The 21,663-nt window shown below is 51.9% G+C and overlaps 1 protein-coding gene across 1 annotated transcript; it reads right to left on the bottom strand.

The window, feature by feature from the left end:
* Positions 1–1,656: 1,656 nt before the first annotated feature.
* RRM1 (ribonucleotide reductase catalytic subunit M1) lies at positions 1,657–21,092 on the bottom strand. The gene is made up of 19 exons (XM_074919973.1): positions 20,893–21,092; positions 19,862–19,950; positions 17,961–18,138; positions 17,375–17,475; positions 16,647–16,706; positions 15,328–15,367; positions 14,272–14,434; positions 13,517–13,658; positions 12,818–12,901; positions 12,058–12,219; positions 11,408–11,487; positions 10,364–10,565; positions 8,520–8,669; positions 7,372–7,593; positions 6,889–6,965; positions 5,936–6,071; positions 4,102–4,197; positions 3,142–3,330; positions 1,657–2,845 (listed from the first exon to the last, which is right to left on the bottom strand). The coding sequence occupies exons 1-19, from the start codon at positions 21,056–21,058 to the stop codon at positions 2,657–2,659; spliced, it is 2,526 nt and encodes an 841-aa protein (XP_074776074.1). The 5' UTR covers positions 21,059–21,092; the 3' UTR covers positions 1,657–2,656.
* Positions 21,093–21,663: the final 571 nt, after the last annotated feature.

The following is a 21,663-nucleotide window of genomic DNA, read 5'->3' as shown; positions in this document are numbered from 1 at the left end:
GTCTCGGCCTGTCTCCGTGCTCAGATCCAGCCCGTGAACCCGCCAGCTTCCCTCTTCCTGCCCCGGCTCCAGGAACCACGTGTTGTTTTTTTTCCTCTCCTCTCTGTAGCTCTATTTCCTAGAGAGCAGCAGCACCTTGCTGCCAAGCGGGGAGATGTTCAAGAGGGAAAGAGCCGGCGTAGCCTTGCCTTAGCCCACCCGCAGCAGAGGCAACAGGACCCCGGAACAGGGACGGACCCAAAGTGACCCCGCGGTGCCAGCGGGGGACTAGGGGACGCAGCAACAGGAGCAGCTGCTCGGCCTGGAAGGAAGCAAGTTTGTCAGCACAGCAGAGGCAGCAGGAGAGAGCCCAAAGGCCGGGCAAGCAGGAGCTGGGGAGGGGGTTAAGGAGGAATTGTGTATAGAGACAGCGGGGCCCGGGGCCTCCCCCCCTTCAAAAGGAGCCTTGGGGGGTGGAAACTGCCTGTGAGGCAGCCCCGTGCGCTGGCAGCCCAGAAAGGCCCCGTGTGCTGGGCTGCACCCAGAGCAGGGGGGGGCACAGGGCCAGGGGGGGATTCTCCCCTCTGCTCCGCTCTGGGAGACCCCCCTGCAGGGCTGGGTCCAGCTCGGGGGCACCAACAGCAGAAGGACACGGACCTGCTCCAGCGGGGCCAGAGGAGCCACGGAGATGCTGGGGGGGCTGGAGCCCCCCTGTGAGGACAGGCTGGGAGAGTTGGGGGGTTCAGCTGGAGGAGAGAAGGCTCCGGGGAGACCTTAGAGTGGCCCCCCAGGGCTGAAAGGGGCTGCAGGAACGGGGGGGGGGACTCGTCATCAGGGGGAGGGATAGGACGAGGGGGAAGGGGTTTAAACTGACAGAGGGGAGATTTAGATGAGATCTGAGGCAGAAATTGTTCCCTGTGAGGGGGGTGAGGCCCTGGCACAGGCTGCCCAGAGAAGCTGTGGCTGCCCCCTCCCTGGAAGGGTTCAAGGCCAGGCTGGACGGGGCTTTGGGCAACCTGGGCTGGTGGAAGGTGGCCCTGCCCGGGGCAGGGGGTGGCACTGGAGGGGCTCTGAGGTCCCTCCCAACCCAAACCCTCCGTGGTTCCATGATCTGTGCTCTGCAGTCCAGGCAGTGAAGGGTGAGCACCAGGGAGGCAGGAGCAGGGCAGAGGAAAGGGCCCGGCCATCCCGCTGAAGTTCTCCAGCAAACAGGGAGGACAGACAGACACAAGCATCGTAACTTGACTAAACCCACCTGTGAGGGTCTAACGGCAGCTCCTCAGCATCTCTACCTCGAGCCCGCACCTTTCCACACAGCCAGCAGCCTAACACAGCCCTCTCCAGTCCTCACAGCTCCCTCTGCCCCATCCCACAGGAGGTGAGCACGTCCTGCGAGAGGGATTCTGCTTCCCCAGCGGCCCTGCTCCAGCCCTTGCAGCTTCCCAAAACTCACTCAGACCTTCAAAATGACACAACAGCAGCCGCCCCGATGAGTTAAGCACGGGTGCCCCAGCACACCGAGTTTTTCCACTTATGTGCCTCATTTTACACGACACGAACCTGCAGACGGTTCTCTGGAAGGAACCCTGTGCTGGGCTCGCAAACAAGGCCCCAGCCTCCAGCTGCTTCAATTCACTTTTAATCAAAAAAAAGTGTTCCCAAAGTACCACCACTCATTCCTTCAACATTCCACATTTTATTGAGTTTGGCTGGATTGAAGGGTTAGTTGTATGGTACGTGAGTTCAATAAATATTTAAGAACTGGATGATGGAGCCCCATTGCATTTGAACAAGTACATAGAACAGTAAAAATGTATTTTTAAAAGATCAAATAACTAGCTGGGGTGGATAAATGCAACTCTTGGGGAAAAAAATAAAAGATGGTGTGTGCACTTCAGGTGGCTTTCCGGCCAACGACAGCATGGAAGCCCATTACCAGAAAACTGACTGATAGATTAGAGCAGGTTTTTAGTACAGACTAAAATGCACTGCAGCATTTCCTGGTCTGAACTGAGGAGGAATATTTACCAAGGCTCTGCCCTGCCAGGCTGGGTGGCCAGGTAACAATGCACCTACCACCAGTCTGCTCCCTTAAAAAGCTTTTTGGGAAGGGAGGAGGAGGGGACACGGAGAGTAGCAGTGGCGGGAGAAGGGTCTCACGGGCAGATGTGCGCAGACTCCAGCCTCCCAAGCTTGACAGAGATTGCTCCTTTGCTGTGACAGACAGCCCAGCGAGTGCACCACACACTTAGCCGGGGGATGATTTCCTGATGTCTTATCACAGCAAAGGAAGAGATACCGGTCAGGTCTGCTCCTTTCTCTGAAGACACGAGTAACAGTCGTTAATAAATGAAAAGAATTGCCTGAAGTCCCCAGACAGAGCTCTAAGGTAAGTGGCATTAGCACTGACCCTCCCTGCTCAGAAGTCCCGCCTACAGGGTTCAGCCTACCACCATTCAAGAGCACTTAAGTTTTCCAGAAGCCCAGCTACTAAAGTGATATACGAACTTGTTATGCACCCTACCATACCTGCGCACCAGCCGGGGAAGCTCCAACACCCCCCTCTGTGCCCCCGTCCCAGCAAACCTCTACGTCCCGGAGTTACACCGGGTGCTTCCACCTCAGGAGGACTCCAGCCGGGGTGGGGAGGCTTTGCTGGCGCTGCGGGGGGGCCGCGTTAGGAGCCACACATCATACACTCCTCCCGGTTCTCCAGGGAGCACACCATGGCTGCTTTGTTCCTCTCCTTCTCTTCCTCTTCCTTGGAGGCTTTCTCCCGCTCCCGGAGCTTCTCTTTGTTCAGGGTGAACTGGATGGGGTTGGCAGCTGGTTTTGTCCTTAGGTAGTACATGCCGGTCTTCAGACCCTGCAGAGCAGAAGCACGAGCGTTAAGAGCCACAGGGCAGGCAACGAGTCACTGCGGCCACCCTCTCCACTGCACTGGTCACACGCTCGTGACTAGTAGCCAGGATTAACAGAGCAACGCTACCTGCATGTGCAGCTTTACGCTCCAGAGAGGCGTCCCACTAGTAACACCGGGGTTTTGGGAAGGAAACAGCCCTTTCCCCTTCCAAGACCGGGTGAGACTAACTTGTCAGGCCAGAAGGGAGCAGCCCCGTTGGCTCCGTGCCCCGAAGGAGCCCCCCAGCCCCGCACACACACCTGCTTCCAGCCGTAGAAGTGCATGCTGGTGAGTTTGCCGTAGTTGGGCTCGGCGATGTGGATGTTGAGAGACTGGCTCTGGTCGATGAAAGCGCCTCTGTCTGCTGCCATCCTGAGGATGGTTTTCTGGGAGATCTCCCACACTGTCTTGTAGAGCTGCTTCAGGTCATCGGGAATCTCAGGTATGTTCTGAAAGGCACAGGAAGAGTTGAGCTGTGCGGCGCAACCACTGACTGCCTAAATGTTTGTATTTATAAAATCAAGGGCTTCACCAGCTGCTGAGACTTCAGCAATCCTGACCAGGACTAAGGCTTTTTGCAGCTGAACTCTGACACTGAATCCAAGTGTCTGGAAGCACCCCAGCCCAAAGAAACCTGCTGAAACAGGACAGCTCCTTCGGGGGAATTTGACAGAAAAAGCTGTTTGCAAACAGATCATTATGCTTTGCCCTGAAGAGCTGTGAGGCCTTACAAAAAGCAGCCCAGTAGCTCGTACCCCGCCGAGCTTCATGACGAGGGGGATGAGCTTTGCTAGCGTGCACGCGGCCACACACAACGGCCACAGCAGCATTTCAAACTCTGCAGCCTAAAGGATTCGTCCCACGCTGACTCTTCCACATGTAACTTCTGGATCTGGATGTCACACACCCAGCCCGCCCCAAGCCAACTCCCCGCTACGGAACTACCCCTCGATAATCTTCGTGATAAATGAGAACCCAAACAACCTGCAGACCCTGCCTGAGGTAAAGCGGCCTGACTCCGTATTTGTTCTCTCGGTAATTAGCAGCACGTTTCCACTGGGCCTCTCTGTCACATGGAAAGCTCCAGCAGGAGCAAATCACCTCCGAGATCAGCCACGTGCCTCATGCTGCAGCTCTTCCTCCCCAGCCCAGCTGAGTCCCTACCACACAGAAGAGCCCCAGGCACCCCCGCGCCGTCCTCCCGGCTTCCTCTCACGTACCTGGATAGAGCCGTTGTGGGCGATGATTTGGTTTTTCATCTCCTCATTCCACAGGCCCCTCTCTGTGAGATCTTTCAGCAGGTGGGGATTCACAATCTGTAAGGGGCAAAGGCCAAAGAATGAAAGCGCTGTCCGTACTCTGCTGAGGCAGACGCCCTGCCCAAGGCACAGACACACCGTCCTAGAGATCAATCCACCCCCAGGGGCTCAGGTTTTGAAATGGCTGAAGACGACCCTGCACAGCACTGACAACTCTCACCCTTCGGTCAGCAAGGACCAGGCTGGGCGTGAGCTTACACCAAGCCATCGGGGTACATGTGAGGTGCCGAGGGCCCCTGCGGACAACAGAAGGCCGGGTCTGAACGAGCAGGACAGGAACGGGAGAATTCCTGGGTGTTACAAGTGAGAATGGGGAGTGTGTGGAACTCCCCCGTGTGAGGAATGCCAGAAGATGTGAAAGGGAGAGAGCCTGGCTTACCAGGGCCACTCACAACCACCTGAATTACTAAACAGGGGTGTAAGCAGTCATTGAGACTGGGGTCAAAAGGGAAAGAACAAAATAGGTGCAAAATAGGTGGTTTATTTGGGAAGAAAAAAACAGGGAAGTTTTGCTTGCTGGGACTGGGGGTACCTGTCCAGCAGCCCTCCACAGAGGAGCAGGTAATAACCCCGTTGTTCTGACCCCACCACACGTGCCTGATCTGACCCCGCAGTCGGGGGAAATGGAGCACTTCCCCCATTTATTTATGAGTCACCACAGTTATTACCAGGACAAAATTTATCCTCCCTTCTCACGCACGCCGCAGAAACCAAATCTGGTCAAAGAAGCAGCGACCACATCCATATGTCAGTGACTTACTAACGTGTCTCCTGAACACTGAGGGCTTCTATCCAGATAAACAGTTTCCATTTAATGACAATTTCCTCTAATGTAAAAGATGCTCTTAAGTGGTAAAACTTTTTTTAAAAATACATTGGTGACAACTTGTGTATCTATAAACCATTATGCAGTGTTAATGTTCTATGTCCAAGACAAAAAATAAAACCTGTCAAAAATAAGAACAATCATTTCAGTGGTTTAAGCTTTAGCTGTAAAGAGTAGATCATCAAAATCACTTTGGATAATCTTTGAAAAAAGAGCTGAAAACAAATGACAGCTCATAGATGCAAAAAGCAGCATTTACTGTTCCATCAAATATTTCAGAGAATTAATAAACTGACACTTTGGCCTCAACTCAAGAACCATAACTCTTGAAATTTCTTATGTTTATCTTTTTTATGCGCTTTTCCCTACGGCAGCTATTCCCCTCGCCTCAGAGGGCTCTGCTGACTCCAGCCTCCAGAACTCAAATTGTTTCGTACTCTTTCCTAAACCCTGCTGCATCTGAGCAGCTTGTACATGACCTCCTCCCATCTCCTAGCACCTCACACACAGCTGTTTCCTCAGGACTGGGCGAGCAGCACCGTGCTCTCCAGCTTCCCTCAGTATTCCCTAATCCTCACTCATTTGACAGTTATCCCTGCAGGTCGGCTGATCTGATTTTCTTTCCCCCTTTTTGCCGTGTGTGAGGGGGAAGTGTTAGAGCGACTTGGTGTGTAGCTAGCATTTAGCCAAGGTCAAACCACCACAAGGCCTCATAAAGGTTTTTTTCCAGACAAAAGCAGTATTTCTTCACAGTTTTGCATATTCCAGGGTAGGTGTTCCCCTCGGTGCTTCTGGCCTCTGACATAAACACCTGAGCAAACCCCAAGTGTGGGGCCTCCACCTTCTTTCTTAGCAGTGAGAGTCAGAGGTGAAAACAGAAAAGCTCTTGCCCACAGCTGCCTTGCCTACCTGAAACTCTCCCGAGAGGACTCTGCGTGTGTAGATGTTACTGGTGTAGGGCTCAATGGATTCGTTGTTGCCCAGGATCTGAGCCGTAGAAGCAGTTGGCATGGGAGAAAGGAGAAGGCTGTTTCTGACCCCGTACCTAGCGACAACAGTCATGAGTTAGAAAGCTGCAACCAAATGAGATGAGACAGAAGGCCCCAGAGTGCAAACTGAGCTAAAGAGCCGAGAGGGCCGGTACAAGGAACACTCAGCTCACGTGCTCAGAAATCCCACCTCAGGGTCACCTGCAAACCTGCAGATTACCTGCAGTAAAAAAAGGGAAGCTCTGCTAATCTTGCAACGTGGGTCAACACGGAAGCATAAATCAAGTCTTTGCTGGTTTTATCTTTAATCAAGAGGCTTTCCCAAGTTCTTCAGCCATGAGCAAGGGTGCAGATCTGTCAGGCACTCCACAGCACTTGGGCAAAGCCAGAACAAGCAGCCCGAGAAGAGCCTGAGGCCCCTCCATACACAGACAGCAGACAGATTTATTAAATTTAAAAGTCAGACCCACATAAATTGAGCAAGTTCATTACAGGCACTTCATGCTTTAATGATTCCTGCCTTCAGGATGTTCAAGGCTCTGCTGCTCCTCCCTGTCAGTGTGGAAATTGTTCCCAAGCCCGGCTGACTCTGCCTCACTCATCACTACATTTGTTTAACAGGAACTCAAACGTTCTGCTGATGCATCCAAGGTGAAATAAGAGCTTGAGTCAGGGGGGTGGCTGCCCTCTGGCTTGTAAGAGCCAAAAGGAAAGCAAGCCATCTGCAAAACACTCTTGAAGAAAGATTTACTGGGGCGGGGAGGGGAACACATAGGGCCATTTTTTCCACTCACGGCCTATCTTTTGGTTTTAGTCACTCAGAACACACCGAGTGCATCTCACATCTCAGACAAACCGTGCAAGACTACTCACTTAGCAATCTTCTCCTTTAAAGCCTTCCAGTCCCAAAGCTCGGACGGGGTCACGTTCCACATGTCGTACTGGAGAACCTGAAGAACACGGACACAGTCCAAGTGAGACAGGGAGCTCTTTTCTCCGCATTTTATAGATCACATTGCAAATCGACCTCTTATTTTTGTCGACTGTTCTCTACAATTCAGCCTCAGCGAAGCTCCTGCATCATAAACCTCACAGATCTTTTCACGGTGCTAAAGGGGACAGCCAGCACAGGCGAGTCTTGCTTTTTTTCTGTTACTCCCTGCTCCTCTGTTTAACTTACGCTTGTCTCACTGTGCTTAAGAAGCCAAATGATGGAGGAAGACTCCAGCACCATTTGTGCTGCGGCAATACCATCAGCCCGAGGTGCTGCAGTCACCTCTCCCTGTGCAGCAAGGACCAGGCACAGTCACACCGTCTGCTCCCCCAGCGCTGGCACAGGGCAGCTCCTGTACTTACTCCTTTGCTGACCGGAGACCCCTCGTAGGTTTCGTAGGGCCCCTGCTCCTTGGCGAGGTCACAGCTGGCTTCCAGAGCACCGTAATAAATGGTCTCAAAGATCTGCTGGTTCAAGCGCTGGGCCTCGGGACTTTCAAAGGGGTATCGCATCAGGATGAACGCGTCCGCCAGGCCCTGCACGCCAATGCCGATGGGACGGTGGCGCCTGTTGGAGCGTTCAGCCTGCACTCAAGCAGAGAACAATCACCTTTAGCAGAACTACACCGAATCATAAAATGGAAAGGACCCCTGCGAGGAATTTTCATCCGTATCCATCGGGCCAACCACAGTGCTGCAACAACCCCCGCTTCCAGTTCTGCCCCCTGCCCCACCGTTTGCTGCTCGGTGGGGCAGGGATTCTGTGATTCTCTGATTTGAGGACCCAGATGAAGTTTGTTAGAAGCAATCACCGATTTTAATTGCTCAACCTGACACACAGAGGGAGCCATGATTCAGAAATGAACACTAAGCATCTTCAAAAAAAAAAAAAAAGACCAGGCCTGTGAAGACATTTAAAAACACATGCATTCAAATTGTGCACGCAGGAAAAAGTCTGATCCTCCTCAGGTTTGGGTTCACACTTCGGGCATGTGCTCACTTCCTCCTCCAGCGCCCAACGCCGCTGCTTCCCTTGCTGTTCTCGCAATGCAACTAATCCTGCTGCCAGTCCCCCTCTGCAACCACCAGCCCCTCCCGCTCTCCCTCTGTCCACGCACCCTCCCCAAAACGCCTAAAACCAACAAGCGGGAGTGACGCCTCCTTGGGATCTCTCCAGGATCCTTCTCCCTGTCCCACTTGCCACTCTGTTCCTAGTGCTGTTCTGTGCTTTGTGGAAATCCTCACGCAGGAAAAAATTCCAACTGCGGAGCCATCTCCAGGGGAGGATTTTTCTACAACTGCTTCACCAAGGAACCGTTCTGGGTTGAAGCTCAAGAAGCCCTTAACAACGAGTGACATCTGCAAACAGGTAGTCAACCCCCAACTCCTTCTAAAACAGGTTTACAAAACCCTTCACCGCTTCCTCCCACCCAAAACGGAGCTGGGGCTGGCACAGGCCCTGGGCACCGGGCCCTCGGCGCGCCCGCAGCCCCCGCCAGCGCAGCGCTCACCTCTGGCACGGGGTAGTAGTTGATATCGATGATTTTGTTCAGGTTTCGGACAATAACTTTGGTGACTTCAGCTAGCTTCTTGAAATCGTACGTGTGCTCTGGAGTGACGTACATGTTCAGGGCTATAGAGGCCAAATTACAAACTGCAACCTGGGGGGAAACAGAGGGAAAGCAGGTACAGCAGGGAACAGCCCAGGCAAACCCCCCCAGCCTCAGGGCCACAGCACGCTCTGTCCAGACTGCAGGGAAACCAAGGATCAAGCAACCTGCACGGCTGGAAAAATGCGTTTCTCATTGCTATGCCGTGAGCAGCTGAACAGGAGCCAGCAGCGTGCCCGGGGGCCAAGAAAGCCAACGGCCTCCTGGCTTGGATCAGCACCGGTGTGACCAGCAGGAGCAGGGAGGTGACAGTCCCCCTGTGCTCGGCACTGGGGGGGCCACACCTGGAGGTTGTGTCCAGGTTTGGGCACCTCAACCCGAGAGAGATCTGGAGGGGCTGGAGCGAGGGCAGAGGAGGGCAACGAGGCTGGGGAAGGGCTGGAGAATCAATCCTGTGAGGAGGCAGGGCAGGAGCTGGGAGTGTTCAGGGTGAGGAGGAGGAGGCTGAGGGGAGCCCTCATCCCTCTCTGCAGCTCCTGACAGGACATTGCAGAGAGGCTGGGGCTGGGCTCTGCTCCCAGGGGATCAGGGACAGGACAAGAGGGAACGGCTGGAAACTGCCCCAGGGGAGGCTCAGGCTGGGCAGGAGGAGAAAATGTTTCCCAGCAAGAGTGGTCCGAGAGTGGAAGAGGCTGCCCAGGGAGGGGGGAGTCCCCATCCCTGGGGGGGTTTCAGGGCCGTTGGGATGAGCTGTGGGGGATGTGGGGTAGGGGAGAACTTTGTAGAGTCGGGCTGAGGGTTGGACTCGCTGATCCCGAGGGGCTTTTCCAACCTGAAGGGTTCGGGGATTCTGAGCTGCCTGGGGGGTAACAACAGTTCAAAATGGTTCAGTAGAAATCAGTATTACCATAAAAAATTTGGTTCTCTGTCCTGGTCAATCCTATTGCCTGCAAGCCACCCTTACATAAACTAAGCCTGTTTCTTGTGTTGCCAGAACCAGCAGCTGATCTCAAGGAGATCCAGGCTGTATTAGGGCATTTTCTTGGTCATTTTTTAACATTAACATTATTTCCAACCCCAGGAGAACTGAAAGAAGTCAGCTAAGATTTCTTGTGCAGCACAGGCAGGTAGGCTGGCTCTCCACCTCTTCGAGGCTACGCAGGACTTTACAAATATGCCAAAACATGTGAGCTAAAGAACAACTGGCTCAGGCAGCAGGAAGGGATACGTTCAGCTACAACAGCCTCAGGAGCTTTCCCGCACTAGAAATCCCCCCAGCTCTGCTGGCACTAACTCATTCCTACGTCCTTCCTTCACCTTTGTTGGCAACGCTGCGGCCCAAACATCACACAACCTTGGAGCAGCAAGGTTAGGGTAGTACATGGGGAACCCAGGGGGAATTGTTACTGAAATCTAAGTCTAGGAGTAAGAGAGGAATGGTTTTACTAAATCATTCACCGAAGAGACACTTACGTCAGCTGCCAGCCAGGCAAAGAGCTCATTTCTCCCTCGGGCTCTCAGAGGTTCGCTTTGAGGGGTATCTTGTTTTACACCAAACCCTCCACAGGAGTTGGAAGGGTTGGGAAAACACACACACAGAGTCAGTGGACTCGGGTCAAAACATCCCCAGAAATTTCTTGTCTCCCCATTCCCTTCCCCAGGCAACAGTCAGACATATTCTAGAAAGCTGCCAGAGGAGCAGTCACATCTCTCCTAAACGCTGCGGGTTCCTATTCTCCACCTACCTCATCTTTGCTGGTGTACTCCACTATTTCTGTGCACAGGTTGCTGCATTTGATGGTCCCCAAGTTCTGCTGGTTGCTCTTCCTGTTGCAAGAGTCCTTGTAGAGCATGTAGGGTGTGCCAGTCTCCGTCTGAGACTCGATGATCGCGTACCAGAGCTGCTGGGCCTTCACCACTCTGCGGACGCGGCCTTGCTTCTCGTAACTGCAACGGAGCACACGCTGCTTAGGAATTCCCAGGGAAGGACAAGCATTTTTAACACTTTTTAACCTTTTTTTACCTCCTGGCCCTCTGCAACTCCCTGCCAGGAGGGGGCAGAGATGGGGGATGAGTCTCTGGAGCCAAGGCCCCAGCGCCAGGCCCCGAGGGAATGGCCTCAAGCTGCCCAGGGCAGGGTCAGGCTGGCTCTGAGGAAGGATTTCTGTGCAGAAGGGGCTGTTGGGCGTTGGAATGGGCTGCCCAGGGCAGGGGGGAGTCCCCGGGATCCCTGGGGGGGTTGAAGAGTCGGGCTGAGCCAGCGCTGAGGGATCTGGGGGAGTTGGGAACGGTCAGGGGGAGGGTCATGGCTGGGCTGGAGGAGCTGCAAGGGCTTTTCCAACCTCCATGATCCTGGGATTCTGTGAACACAACATCAGGTTCCTGGGCAGGCAGGACCCCGTTCACTTCTGACCTGTGTGAACTCTGCACTAGCCAGGAGAGGCTTAACAGCAGGGTATCAAGACTGTCCCTGTCCAAAGGAAACAGAAATCTTTCCCCACAAGATCCTACACAACCCATTCAGAACAAAGCCATCGACCACTTTAAGCAGGGATCACTTCAGAATTTCCCTCTAACAAGCTAAAACAACCATTCCTACGTACTTCTGTCTTGAGCAGGTCACAGCTTGAAGCAGACATTACCCATCTTTGCCCTCTTAGTCTGAGAACAGAACTCAGTGACCGCTGACAAGCCAACACCACAAACCTGTGCTTTGGCACCTGGATACCACACAAGGGCAGTTCTGGGAGTGGGTGACCACTCCTTAAAAGCCTGTTCACTTTTCTTACCTCTCGTACAGTTTCTCAAATTCCTCTCCCCAGACCTCATCTAGGCCAGGACACTCATTTGGACACATTAGGGACCAGTCCTACAAGAAGGGCAAAAATTCACAGAAAAATCTTCAGGCACCCTGTTAATTAAAGCCATTCAACTCCATCAGCAGATCCTGCTGTGAACAGGAGCATGTCAACTACAACTTCCATCCCAAAAAAACAGGAATCAACTCTGCCAGCAGCCATGGGAAAGGTGTTTGTGAGACTAGTCAGATTTATTTAAAAATTAATTATATGAATACTTATGACCAAACTGCAGCCCTGAAATGCGTGGCTCTCAAGACAGAACCCATCTGAAAGCAGATACAAGCAGTATTGAACATCAATTTACTGAGAAGATTTTGATGCTTTAAGGAAACTCCAGAGTAAAAGTTTAGCATTAACAGCACAAGCATGAAAGTCGTGGGCTGCAAGATTAAGCACTGAAGCAACATATCCCACTGGAGTGCCTGCCTGCACAGCCTGGCTCTCAAAGACGGTGCAGCAGCTCCTTCAGGCAGCTCCTTCGCTGCCAGGACAGCTCTGCAGCCCTCTGCCAACTCCTCCCAGCGCTGGGCCCTGGTTCTCCACTCACACCCCTCTTCTGCACCGATCAAGCTTCCTACCTGGTTGGTTTCAACTCGCTTCATGAAGAGATCAGGAATCCAGAGGGCAAAGAAAAGGTCTCTGGCTCGCTGCTCTTCTTTTCCAGTGTTCTTCTTCAAGTCAAGAAACTCAAAGATGTCCAAATGCCACGGCTCCAGGTAGATGGCAAAAGCCCCGGGTCTCTGAAACATAAAACACAGTCAAGATCAGAACAAACCAGCCCAGAAAACAAAATCTCCCGCGCAGCTCCCGAGTGCTCACAATACCCTAAACTAACTGGAGCTCAGTTTTATACTCTCGTTAGGGCAATTCAACATGGTTTTTTGCATTATTCTTGCTCTCGGTTACTGGAACCGGGCCATGTTACTCGTTATGGATTGTCAAAAAAAATTATTTAGTACCAAAATTATATTTCCTCTGTGCAAGCAGGAGCTTGACAAATCTTCGATTTACTCATTGTGTCATGGCCCCACTGAGCTCTGGACTATGTGAAGACAAAGGATCCAGAAGCTTCCTACAGTCTTACACCTTCATTCACTATAGGGCATTCAAGGAGTGACTAATAACCAGGGCCAGAGGCTGCTCTAACGTGCACGTCCCGCACCAGCCTCAAGACCTGACCTGACGCACAGTGAAAGGGGAACACCAGGATATCAACCAGAAGGGGAGAAAATGCCTTCTTTTAACCACGTGTCGCTGGGTCAGTCTTTCAGAGATGTGGAACCCCTCTCTCTGACCCCAGGTTCCCTTCGTGACCCCCGTTTAGCAGAAAGCCAGTACCTTGTTTCCGCCCTGATCCACGTAACGGGCAGTGTTGTTGTAGACCCTCAGCATCGGAACAAGCCCGTTGGAATTTCCGTTTGTCTGCAGAGGCACAGGAAAACCATCAGTAGTGAGAAGCAACTGCCTGGAGAGATGGGCCTACATTTGCCTTATACTTGCAGAACTCCTGTGCTAAAGCAGGAGGAACCCACCACCCCAAACAGTTGCTTGGTAGCCCTGTCCCCCCCTGTTATTTTAAATCAATACAAATATATCTATCAGCTACTGGTCCCTGAGTTACCTCCTAACTTTTCCTCTGTGTGATGTGGCCCACAGGCTCGCGGAGGTTACAAACACCGCGGCAAGAAAAGCAAACAGACACCCACAGTGATCCTGAGCAGTCAGAGAGGGAAAGGGCTCCCGCAGGACTCTCTGAGCACACTCCCAGGCTGCTCATACCTAACCAAGTTGGAATTATCTCATCAAACAGTGGAGTAAGAGCCTCTTTTTTGGAAGAACTTCTATTAAGAAGCCAAAACACCATGGGAAACCAAGCTTCGTGCTTTAGAGGCTGCTGCAAAGGGAAGGACTACTGAGCTAGGCCAACTGCTGTCTCGAACTGAGTTGTAGAAGCTGAGTTGATCTGGCAACTGAAATACAGCCATTTCCTGAAGTCAGGAGGTTAACCCCTGCTGGGAACACCAGCTGCACTCTCACCCCAGCAATGTAGCTGCCCGTGGCTCGGATACAGCTCACAGCAAGGCCAATCCCACCAGCAGACTTGGAGATGAGCGCACACTGCTTGAGAGTGTCGTAGATGCCCTCGATGCTGTCATCCTTCATGCACAGCAGGAAACAGCTAAGGAAAGCAAACAGCTTTAGCATACAAAGAGCAAACCAAAATGTCAAGAAGTATTTCACCAGGGCTGCAGAAAACCAAGGGTAAACACTGACTCTTTAACATGCTACGCAAAGCAAATAAATGAAGGGAAACCAGAGCTTGCAAAGTGGAATAAAGGATACTTTTGGAAAACATCAGGAGCAACAGTTGTATTACTGCTACCTGTGTTAGCAAAGCAAAACTTTTTAAAAATCCTATCAGATTTTGCTTCTTGGAGCATAATCAGAGCTTGCTACTTGTAGCATGTTTTAGGAAACAATGACCAGGATTCATTTTGCAATCCACAGAAGACCACCCACATAAGTAACTCCTAAATAAAATACAGCCGTGTAAACACTTCCATTAGCTTCAGAAGCTTACAGAAACCTGTGTATTTTTCCCCCCAAGACTACACTAGGTATAAGGTTAAATAGGACAGCAGCTTCTCAAAACTTCCTACAACAATCACAGAAACACAGCTACTACTTTTACAAGTTGTGAAAGCATTTCATTTGAACAGACCCGAGCTCCAAAACTTTTCTCTTCGTCCAGTTCTGCGCTGGACGAAGTCCAAGTTGAAAGCCAGAGGTACCTGGAGAGCTGAGGGCGGTTGGTGCCTGCGTTGAAGAGCGTGGGGGAGGCGTGCGTAAACCACCTCTCAGACAGCAGATTGTAGGTTTCAATGGCAGCATCGATGTCGTCTTTGTGGATCCCCACCGACACCCTCATCAGCATGTGCTGAGGACGCTCAGCAACTAAACGTGAAAAGCAAAGGAGAAAAGAGAATGTCAGTATGACAGGACTGGCACAGGTGGATGTAGGGGTCGGAGCAGTGACAACAAACAACGTGCAAACAGAGAGCCAGGTCTCATAGAATCACAGAATAATTCAGGTTGGAAGGAACTTCAGGGTCTCCAATCCCATCTCCTGCTCAAAGACTCAGCTAAGAGAATCAGACCAGCTTGCTCAGGACTCTATCCAGTCAGGTTCTGAAAAACTCCAGGACAGGGACTGCAAAACCCCTCTCAACAACCTGCTCCAGCACTCGACTGTTCTCATGGGGGGGAAAAGAGCCCCAAACTGCCTGTATGAGCCATTAAAATCCAACTAAACATCCAATCCAGGTTTATTATATTACAACGACCCTCTCACCCTTTGGGTGTCCAAGGACCGTCATGCTCAGGGCCTGCAGTAACCGGCACTGGCAGCAGAGCAGCTCTTTCAACTTAACTCTATTAAAAAGTGCTTAGCACTGGGGAACGAGTTATCAGCTGGACAGGGACTTCATCTCCTAAATCCCAAGGGGGCAGCTTTCAAAGCACAGGGGCACTGGGCAGGTGAAGCACAGCTGTCAGGTCCCACTGCTGTTACCCGGATGCCCACGAAAACTCGTTACAGCGCTGCTCGTCAACGAGCACGCTGCTGCCACCAAAACCACCCCAGATCCTCGGCCTACGAAAAGAAGTTGTGCGTGCCCACAGAACACCTGCTACAAAGGTTCAGCTGAATTTTCAAACCAGTACACAGTGCTTTCACTGGAGTGCTTCACAGAAAGCTACGGGGTAGCCACTTTGCCCCCTCAACTCCTGCTCTGAGTTACGGTCTTGGCTTTTAAGGAATACCTGAGGTTGGCAGAGACAGTTCGTACCTTTTGAGTTGATTTTCAGCAAGTAGGAGCGTTCTAGAGTCTTTAAAAAAAAAAAGAGAATGTGATTTAGTAGACACGCAGATCTCAGGTTTTTTTAAAAAATCAGCCCTGAATTCAAGCATCTTCATGCTCCTCATCCCAGGCTGCGGTAGAAGCCCCAGCCCTGCACTCCTCCTCTCAGTAAGGGCACCGGCTATTAGGTGACTCATGACTATAAAACCCACAAGTCCCCTGTAAGGTTCCCACACTGAGGACTCGACGCTTTGCACTACGGAGCAGTGGCAGAGCCAGCAGCCCCAAGGTTCAGCGCTGCCTCTCACCCCCGGTGAGTTACGGCTAGAAGCCAAGGGAGTGCTTGTTCCCCACGACCCCACCCCTCCTCAAAAAATTGCCAGCTTTACCAGGAAAACGCTTTCCAGACAACCTGCATCACCGGCTGCCGTGCTGGGTGTTGAACACACAAACGACAGATGGGGCAAGATGCCTTGGAAGCTTGTGCCCGATGGTTTGCAGCAGTGATTACAGGAGGGGATGTCAGGAATTGCACATTTATACACAGATAGGAACACCCCCTCCCGTCACGGTCCCCTCTTTCCATCCTGACCTGTTTCTGCAGCTGCTCTGCTCTTTACACACTAGTTCCCTCACTGCAGACTCCTTCCCCCAGACCAGAAGGTGCCGTATCAGGTGTGCTGATACTCCAGAGCCCCCCAGATCTCGCCGAGATTCACAAGAACCATCGGAAGCACCCGGTGCTGTGGAACAGTGAAATTCTCTCCCCCTCGCCCCTCCGGGGGGCCCACTGCGTCACGCCCGAGAAGAACCCAGCAAGGAACAGCAGGGGCAGCAGGACCAGATGGCGGGGGCTCAGGAGACGGGACTGGCTGTGGGGGAGATGTTCCAGCAGCACGGAAGACGGCAAAGGCGTGGGATGACACACTGAGAACAACTGTTACACGAAACCAGGGGGGGAAACCAAAACTGCCTTCTTTGGTTTATTAAGAATCAGATTTGTTTCCTTGAGGAACGGCACAAGCTGGGAAGCTTTCAACAACACGCAGTGCTGTCTGCTGCAAAACAGTTAGAGCCCAACAGCTAAAATATTGTAGCAGCCACGGGTACACAATGAAGCCAAGAAGAAAGTACATAATTCAGCCAGCCAACAGCTTTATGCAGGTACCCTTTGTTCTTCACAAACCCTCTGATGTCCCACCTACTCCAGTGCCCTCCTTGCCCAAAGCCAGGTGACTCTGCAGGTATTCCCATCCTTCCCAAAAGAACAACATCAAAACAGCAGTCTTCATTATCATGCTTTTTACCTTAAAACCAAAATAGTTGTAGGAGAAGTCTCTGTCATAGATAATGGCCGAATTCAGGCGCTGAGAGGAAATAATAGAGAGAAAAATTTACATTTACAATCAGCTTTTTTTTGCCTCACGTTAAGTATAACAGTGCCATCATTGTTTGCCATTTCTGGCCTCAGAGCTCCAGTGAAACAGATAGCAGGGTCAGAGGACTAAGGTAGGGAGGAGTGCTTAGCTTAAAACAAGAAATGCACAGTTTAAACTTTTTTTTTTTTTTCCCCCATATACAATGCACAATTGCTGGGTACATTTTACTGAAGTCTAACCAGATGCTAAGAAACACAAGATAGAATCAAAATACAAATGTGACTTTCCTGTAAGAACACAAACCTGGAGCAACTTGAAATCAGAAACCAAACCTCAGCTCTCCCTTCTGTGCACACAAAAGAGATTGCTACATCAAAAGGGACTTTTTTGCCAATTAGTTAGTGCTGCTGATCACGACTATGAGGACATCCAGGAAAAGAGATTTTGTTACAGAAACAACCTTACGTCAAGGTAATTCCTACATCCTCTCTTTTAAACTCTCCAGAACAGAGCAGTTATCACCTGCACTGGTTTCTGCATTGGCTTTTTGGCCTAAAATCAACATGGCTTGCCTAAAAATAAGAAAAATTAATTATCTGAACTAGTTTGCTGAATTTTTAAAACTTACAAGTTTAAAAAAAAAAAAAGTTACGTACATCTTTGTTGGCCAAAACTATGTCTAGAGTTTCTTTGGAGATCATTGGCGAGTGCTTCCCATTGTGAGGGTTTACGTAGTTGTAGAGATCATCCATCACATCTAGGACAGAAAGGTGTTTAGGAAGGACATCCACAGACCCGCACACACATCATCAGCCCTTCGCTTCCAAGGATTTCACAGGCAGGACTGCTCCGCCTCTGAAATAACCCCCTCCAGCTCTACAAACGTACAACTTCTACCTGCTCAGTACTATTACTCGTCTGTTAACCTTAAAAACGCACTTCTGTTACAGGGTTTCTTAACAGGATTTATAAGACATAAAAAATGGGAAAGAAAGCGGGTGCAACCTAATTTCAGTCCCATTTTTCATCAGTCTATTTATACAGATATTTTTCACAAACCAGGCAATTTCATTCTTCTTGTGACATGCCTAAAACTCACGGTTTTCATCTCCATGGCATTTTTAGTTAGCCTGGGTACTTAGTAACTTCTGTTTAAGAACGAGATTTCCATATTTATATCCTCTAAAACTCCTACTCCCTTTCTGACTAACTACTCCCCAGGTGCCCCCAGAAGATACTCACCACTGAACACTTTCTTCGTTTCTTTGTGCAGGTTGGACACGGCAATCCTGGCTGCCAGGATAGCGTAGTCAGGGTGCTTGGTGGTCAGGGTGGCGGCCGTCTCGGCTGCCAGCGTGTCCAGTTCCACCGTCGTGACACCACTGTACAGCCCCTGAATCACTTTCATGGTGATCTGGGCCTGAACAAGGAAAATTCTGGAGGTTAGCTACCTGTTGTCAGGGAAAAGAAAATCTGGTGTTCTGGCCATTTAAGATGTAAGATGTGCTTCACTAGAACCAGTACCGTTCCCTCTGTTTGAATAGAAAAGCAAATCAAAATGCCAAGCCCTCTTGGTGAAGTACTGACTCCTAAAATTTTAAATACTGGGGCAGAAGGGAGAGCGAAGAAAGCAGAAACTGTCAATCTGGAATCACTGGCAGTTTCTTCTCTGCAGACACTTTCCTAAAGTAGCAGCCAAGTTCATGGGGAGAAAAGGCAGATTAAAACAGTACTCGCCTGGAAGTTTTAAAACTCCAAAGGAAGCTGCTCTGTATAAATGCCTGATGGGACATGGAAGTGCCACGCTTAAAATTATTTCATGACAAGAGCAAAAAATCCCCAACCCTGGAAGGGCTTTTGCTTCACAGTTTAACCTAATCTTCACCTGCCAGTTGGGACCTTTCATGGGAGAAGACTTGCACCTACCATCTCTAAAGTACTTTCTGCTTTTCTCTCAAGCTGATCACTACAAGAAAGGGCATATTCTGCACTGGAGAGGTCTGATCTAACGTGGTAACTCTCAGGTACACTGGAAGTGCCCACAGTCTCACAAACCCAGGACATGCAGTTTTCAAACCTTACTCTCTGAAAGTAAGCACATCAGGTTAAGGATTTTTAGTAGGATTTAGCTTGTGAAGCATCTGGCACAAGAAGATCCAAGTCCAAAAGGAGAAACTCCATTCCAGGAAGAGATGTCACATGCTACTGCAGAATAAATAAGAATGCAGCGCTTCATGTCAGATCTGCTTCGTTACTGAGACAGCACTAAGAGACAGGAGGAGTGGGAATCTTGCTTTTGTCCTAATCATCATCTCCCTGGGTCACTGAGATGAAGTCAGTGCACTTTGTGTTTCAGTAACCAAGTCACCAATGCTCCCTCCTGCTCTCTAGCTATGGCTGAAGAGCACTACTCTGGGATGGAATGAATGTCAAATATTTCACAGGTGCAACTGAAGACAGAAAACCAGATCATTAGATCTTTGAGATGGGAAGAGCCTAAGTTGGCAACGCCAAACGAACAGAGTGAGTCTGCACATCTGCACAGAAATCTCAGAGATCAATGGATCCACGAGGGAGTCCTCCTCGGCACAGGCTGTGGACAGAGCAGCTTCCACCACTGGGATCGACAGGCACTCAAAATCCTACACGGCTCAAAAAAACAAAGTAGGGATAATGTAACGACAAGGGGGTTCTGTTGGACAGAAAGGGGACCTTGTTTTATTAAGAGGGCTTCAAGAGCTCCTCTCCACATAGCATTGCTCAAGCTTTGCCGACTGAAACTGAGAGCGATCTGCCAAACCCAAAGTATGTGAATTGGAGCAACAAACAGCTTGTCTAAGCACAAGAAGCTCAATCGCTTCAGCAGCGTTTTGAGGTAAAAGTAATTTACAATAGGTAGATTGATTTTTCTCCCCCCCCCCCCCCCAGTCTCCAACTCTGAACCTGTGAAGCACAAAACCTCAGAACCCCACTAGAAGCAGCTCGTTCCGATGCACCTGCACGAGGTGCTGCACCGGCCGCCACGCTGGGCTTTGGCCAAGGCCAGTGACCGGGTACCACCGGCTCATCGCCGCTGGCTCTCAGCTGAGAGCAAAGCAAGGGGCAGGGAACAGGACAGCAGGAAAAAGGACAGACAGACTCACGGGATCGACAAAGTCGGCGTTGAGCCCGTAGCAGAGCTTCTGGATGCGCGACGTGATCTTGTCAAACATGACACGCTCCTGGCGTCCATCTGGGGGGAAGAGGTGACTGTCACAACAGCTCCCGTTCCCGTAAAGAACCAGCTCAGCGCAGTATCCCCCCACCTGGCGCAAGGAGCCAGCCCTCTTTTGGGGCAACTTGGGGTGGGAATCACCAAGGACAAGCTGTTCGGGCCCAAAAGGAGAGGCTATCCCTCCACCCCAGCACGTTCTTACTGCAGACGATCTACTGATCCCTCCCTCAGAGGCACAGGTCATGGTACAGTGAAGAAAACTGGGGAGTCCTGTCCCCCCCCCCTCAGTGCCATGAGAGGGTCCCCCAAAGCAGAGGGGGTCCTGTCCCCCCCCCCTCAATGCCATGAGAGGGTCCCCCAAAGCAGAGGGGGTCCTGTCCCCCCCCCCTCAGTGCCATGAGAGGGTCCCCCAAAGCAGAGGGGGTCCTGTCCCCCCCCCTCAGTGCCATGAGAGGGTCCCCCAAAGCAGAGGGGGTCCTGTCCCCCCCCCCTCAATGCCATGAGAGGGTCCCCCAAAGCAGAGGGGGTCCTGTCCCCCCCCCCTCAGTGCCATGAGAGGGTCCCCCAAAGCAGAGGGGGTCCTGTCCCCCCCCCCTCAATGCCATGAGAGGGTCCCCCAAAGCAGAGGGGGTCCTGTCCCCCCCCTCAGTGCCATGAGAGGGGACACCCCCCACACACACATAAAGCAGAGGGGGGCCCTTCCCGCCACACTCAGTGCCATGAGGGAACCCCCCACCCCAAACCGAAGCAGGGGGGGTTCCATCCCCTCACACCAGGTGCCATGAGAGGGTCCGTCCCGTCCCGCCCCCCCCAAAGCAGAGGGACTGACCCCATCGCCCCCCCTCGGTGCCATGAGAAGGGACACCGACGCCCCCCCCTTCCCCGCCGAGGAGAGAGGCGGCCCCGCGACCCCCGCGGTGCCGAGGGAAGCTCCGTGCGGCGCGGAGGGCCCCCCCTCACCCCGCTTGACGACGTGCATGGCGGCGGTCGGGTCCCGGGGCGCGGGTCTCTCCCAACGGCTCCTCAGCGCCAGGCGCGGTCTGAGCGCTGCCGCTCCCGCCAACTGCGCTGACCCCGCGGCGCCGCCGTAGCGCTCCACCCCCCCGGCGGAAGCTGCCGCCGACATCTTGCCTCCGGGCACTGCCGCCTTCTTTGCCCGCTTCCCCCACCGCCACGACTTCAGCGCTGCCTTCCACCGTTAGCGGAGACTCGCCCCTTCCTCCATCCCCACCCTTCCCTCCTTCTCCTCCCGGGAAACACCACCCCGCCAGGGAAGAGCACGCCGCTTGCCCGCTTCCAAGATGGCGGCCGCCCGTGAAGGAGGCGGCGGGACGGCAAAGGGCGGGTCAGGCCGGCGCCAGCGCGCGCAGTACGGAGCGCGCCAAGGGACAAACCGCGCCCGTCCCGCCGTGAGCGGCAGGACAATGGCGGCTCTAGTCGTACTAAACCGTTGTAACTAATCTGCTAAGTTAAGCGAGGCGGGCACGCTTGCATGATTTGTAAATGTTAAACCATAATATCCTGCTGTCTAAAATATTGTAAAAATAGAATATGGTTCCCTGTGTGGATCCGAGATGATTTGTGATCACTATAACCTCTATTATAATTATGATGAATGTTTGAATATCTACGGATAAAATATAAAGTGTGCAATATATTGCTTGAATATATATTCGCTTGAAACAATGGAATCGCTTCTCAGAATCCCCGCCTAGAGCTGGTATGCAATCG

Source organism: Athene noctua, chromosome 1 (genome assembly GCF_965140245.1).
Source record: "Athene noctua chromosome 1, bAthNoc1.hap1.1, whole genome shotgun sequence".
NCBI classification, from domain to species: Eukaryota; Metazoa; Chordata; class Aves; order Strigiformes; family Strigidae; genus Athene; species Athene noctua.
This window is presented reverse-complemented; position numbering and strand designations above follow the sequence as displayed.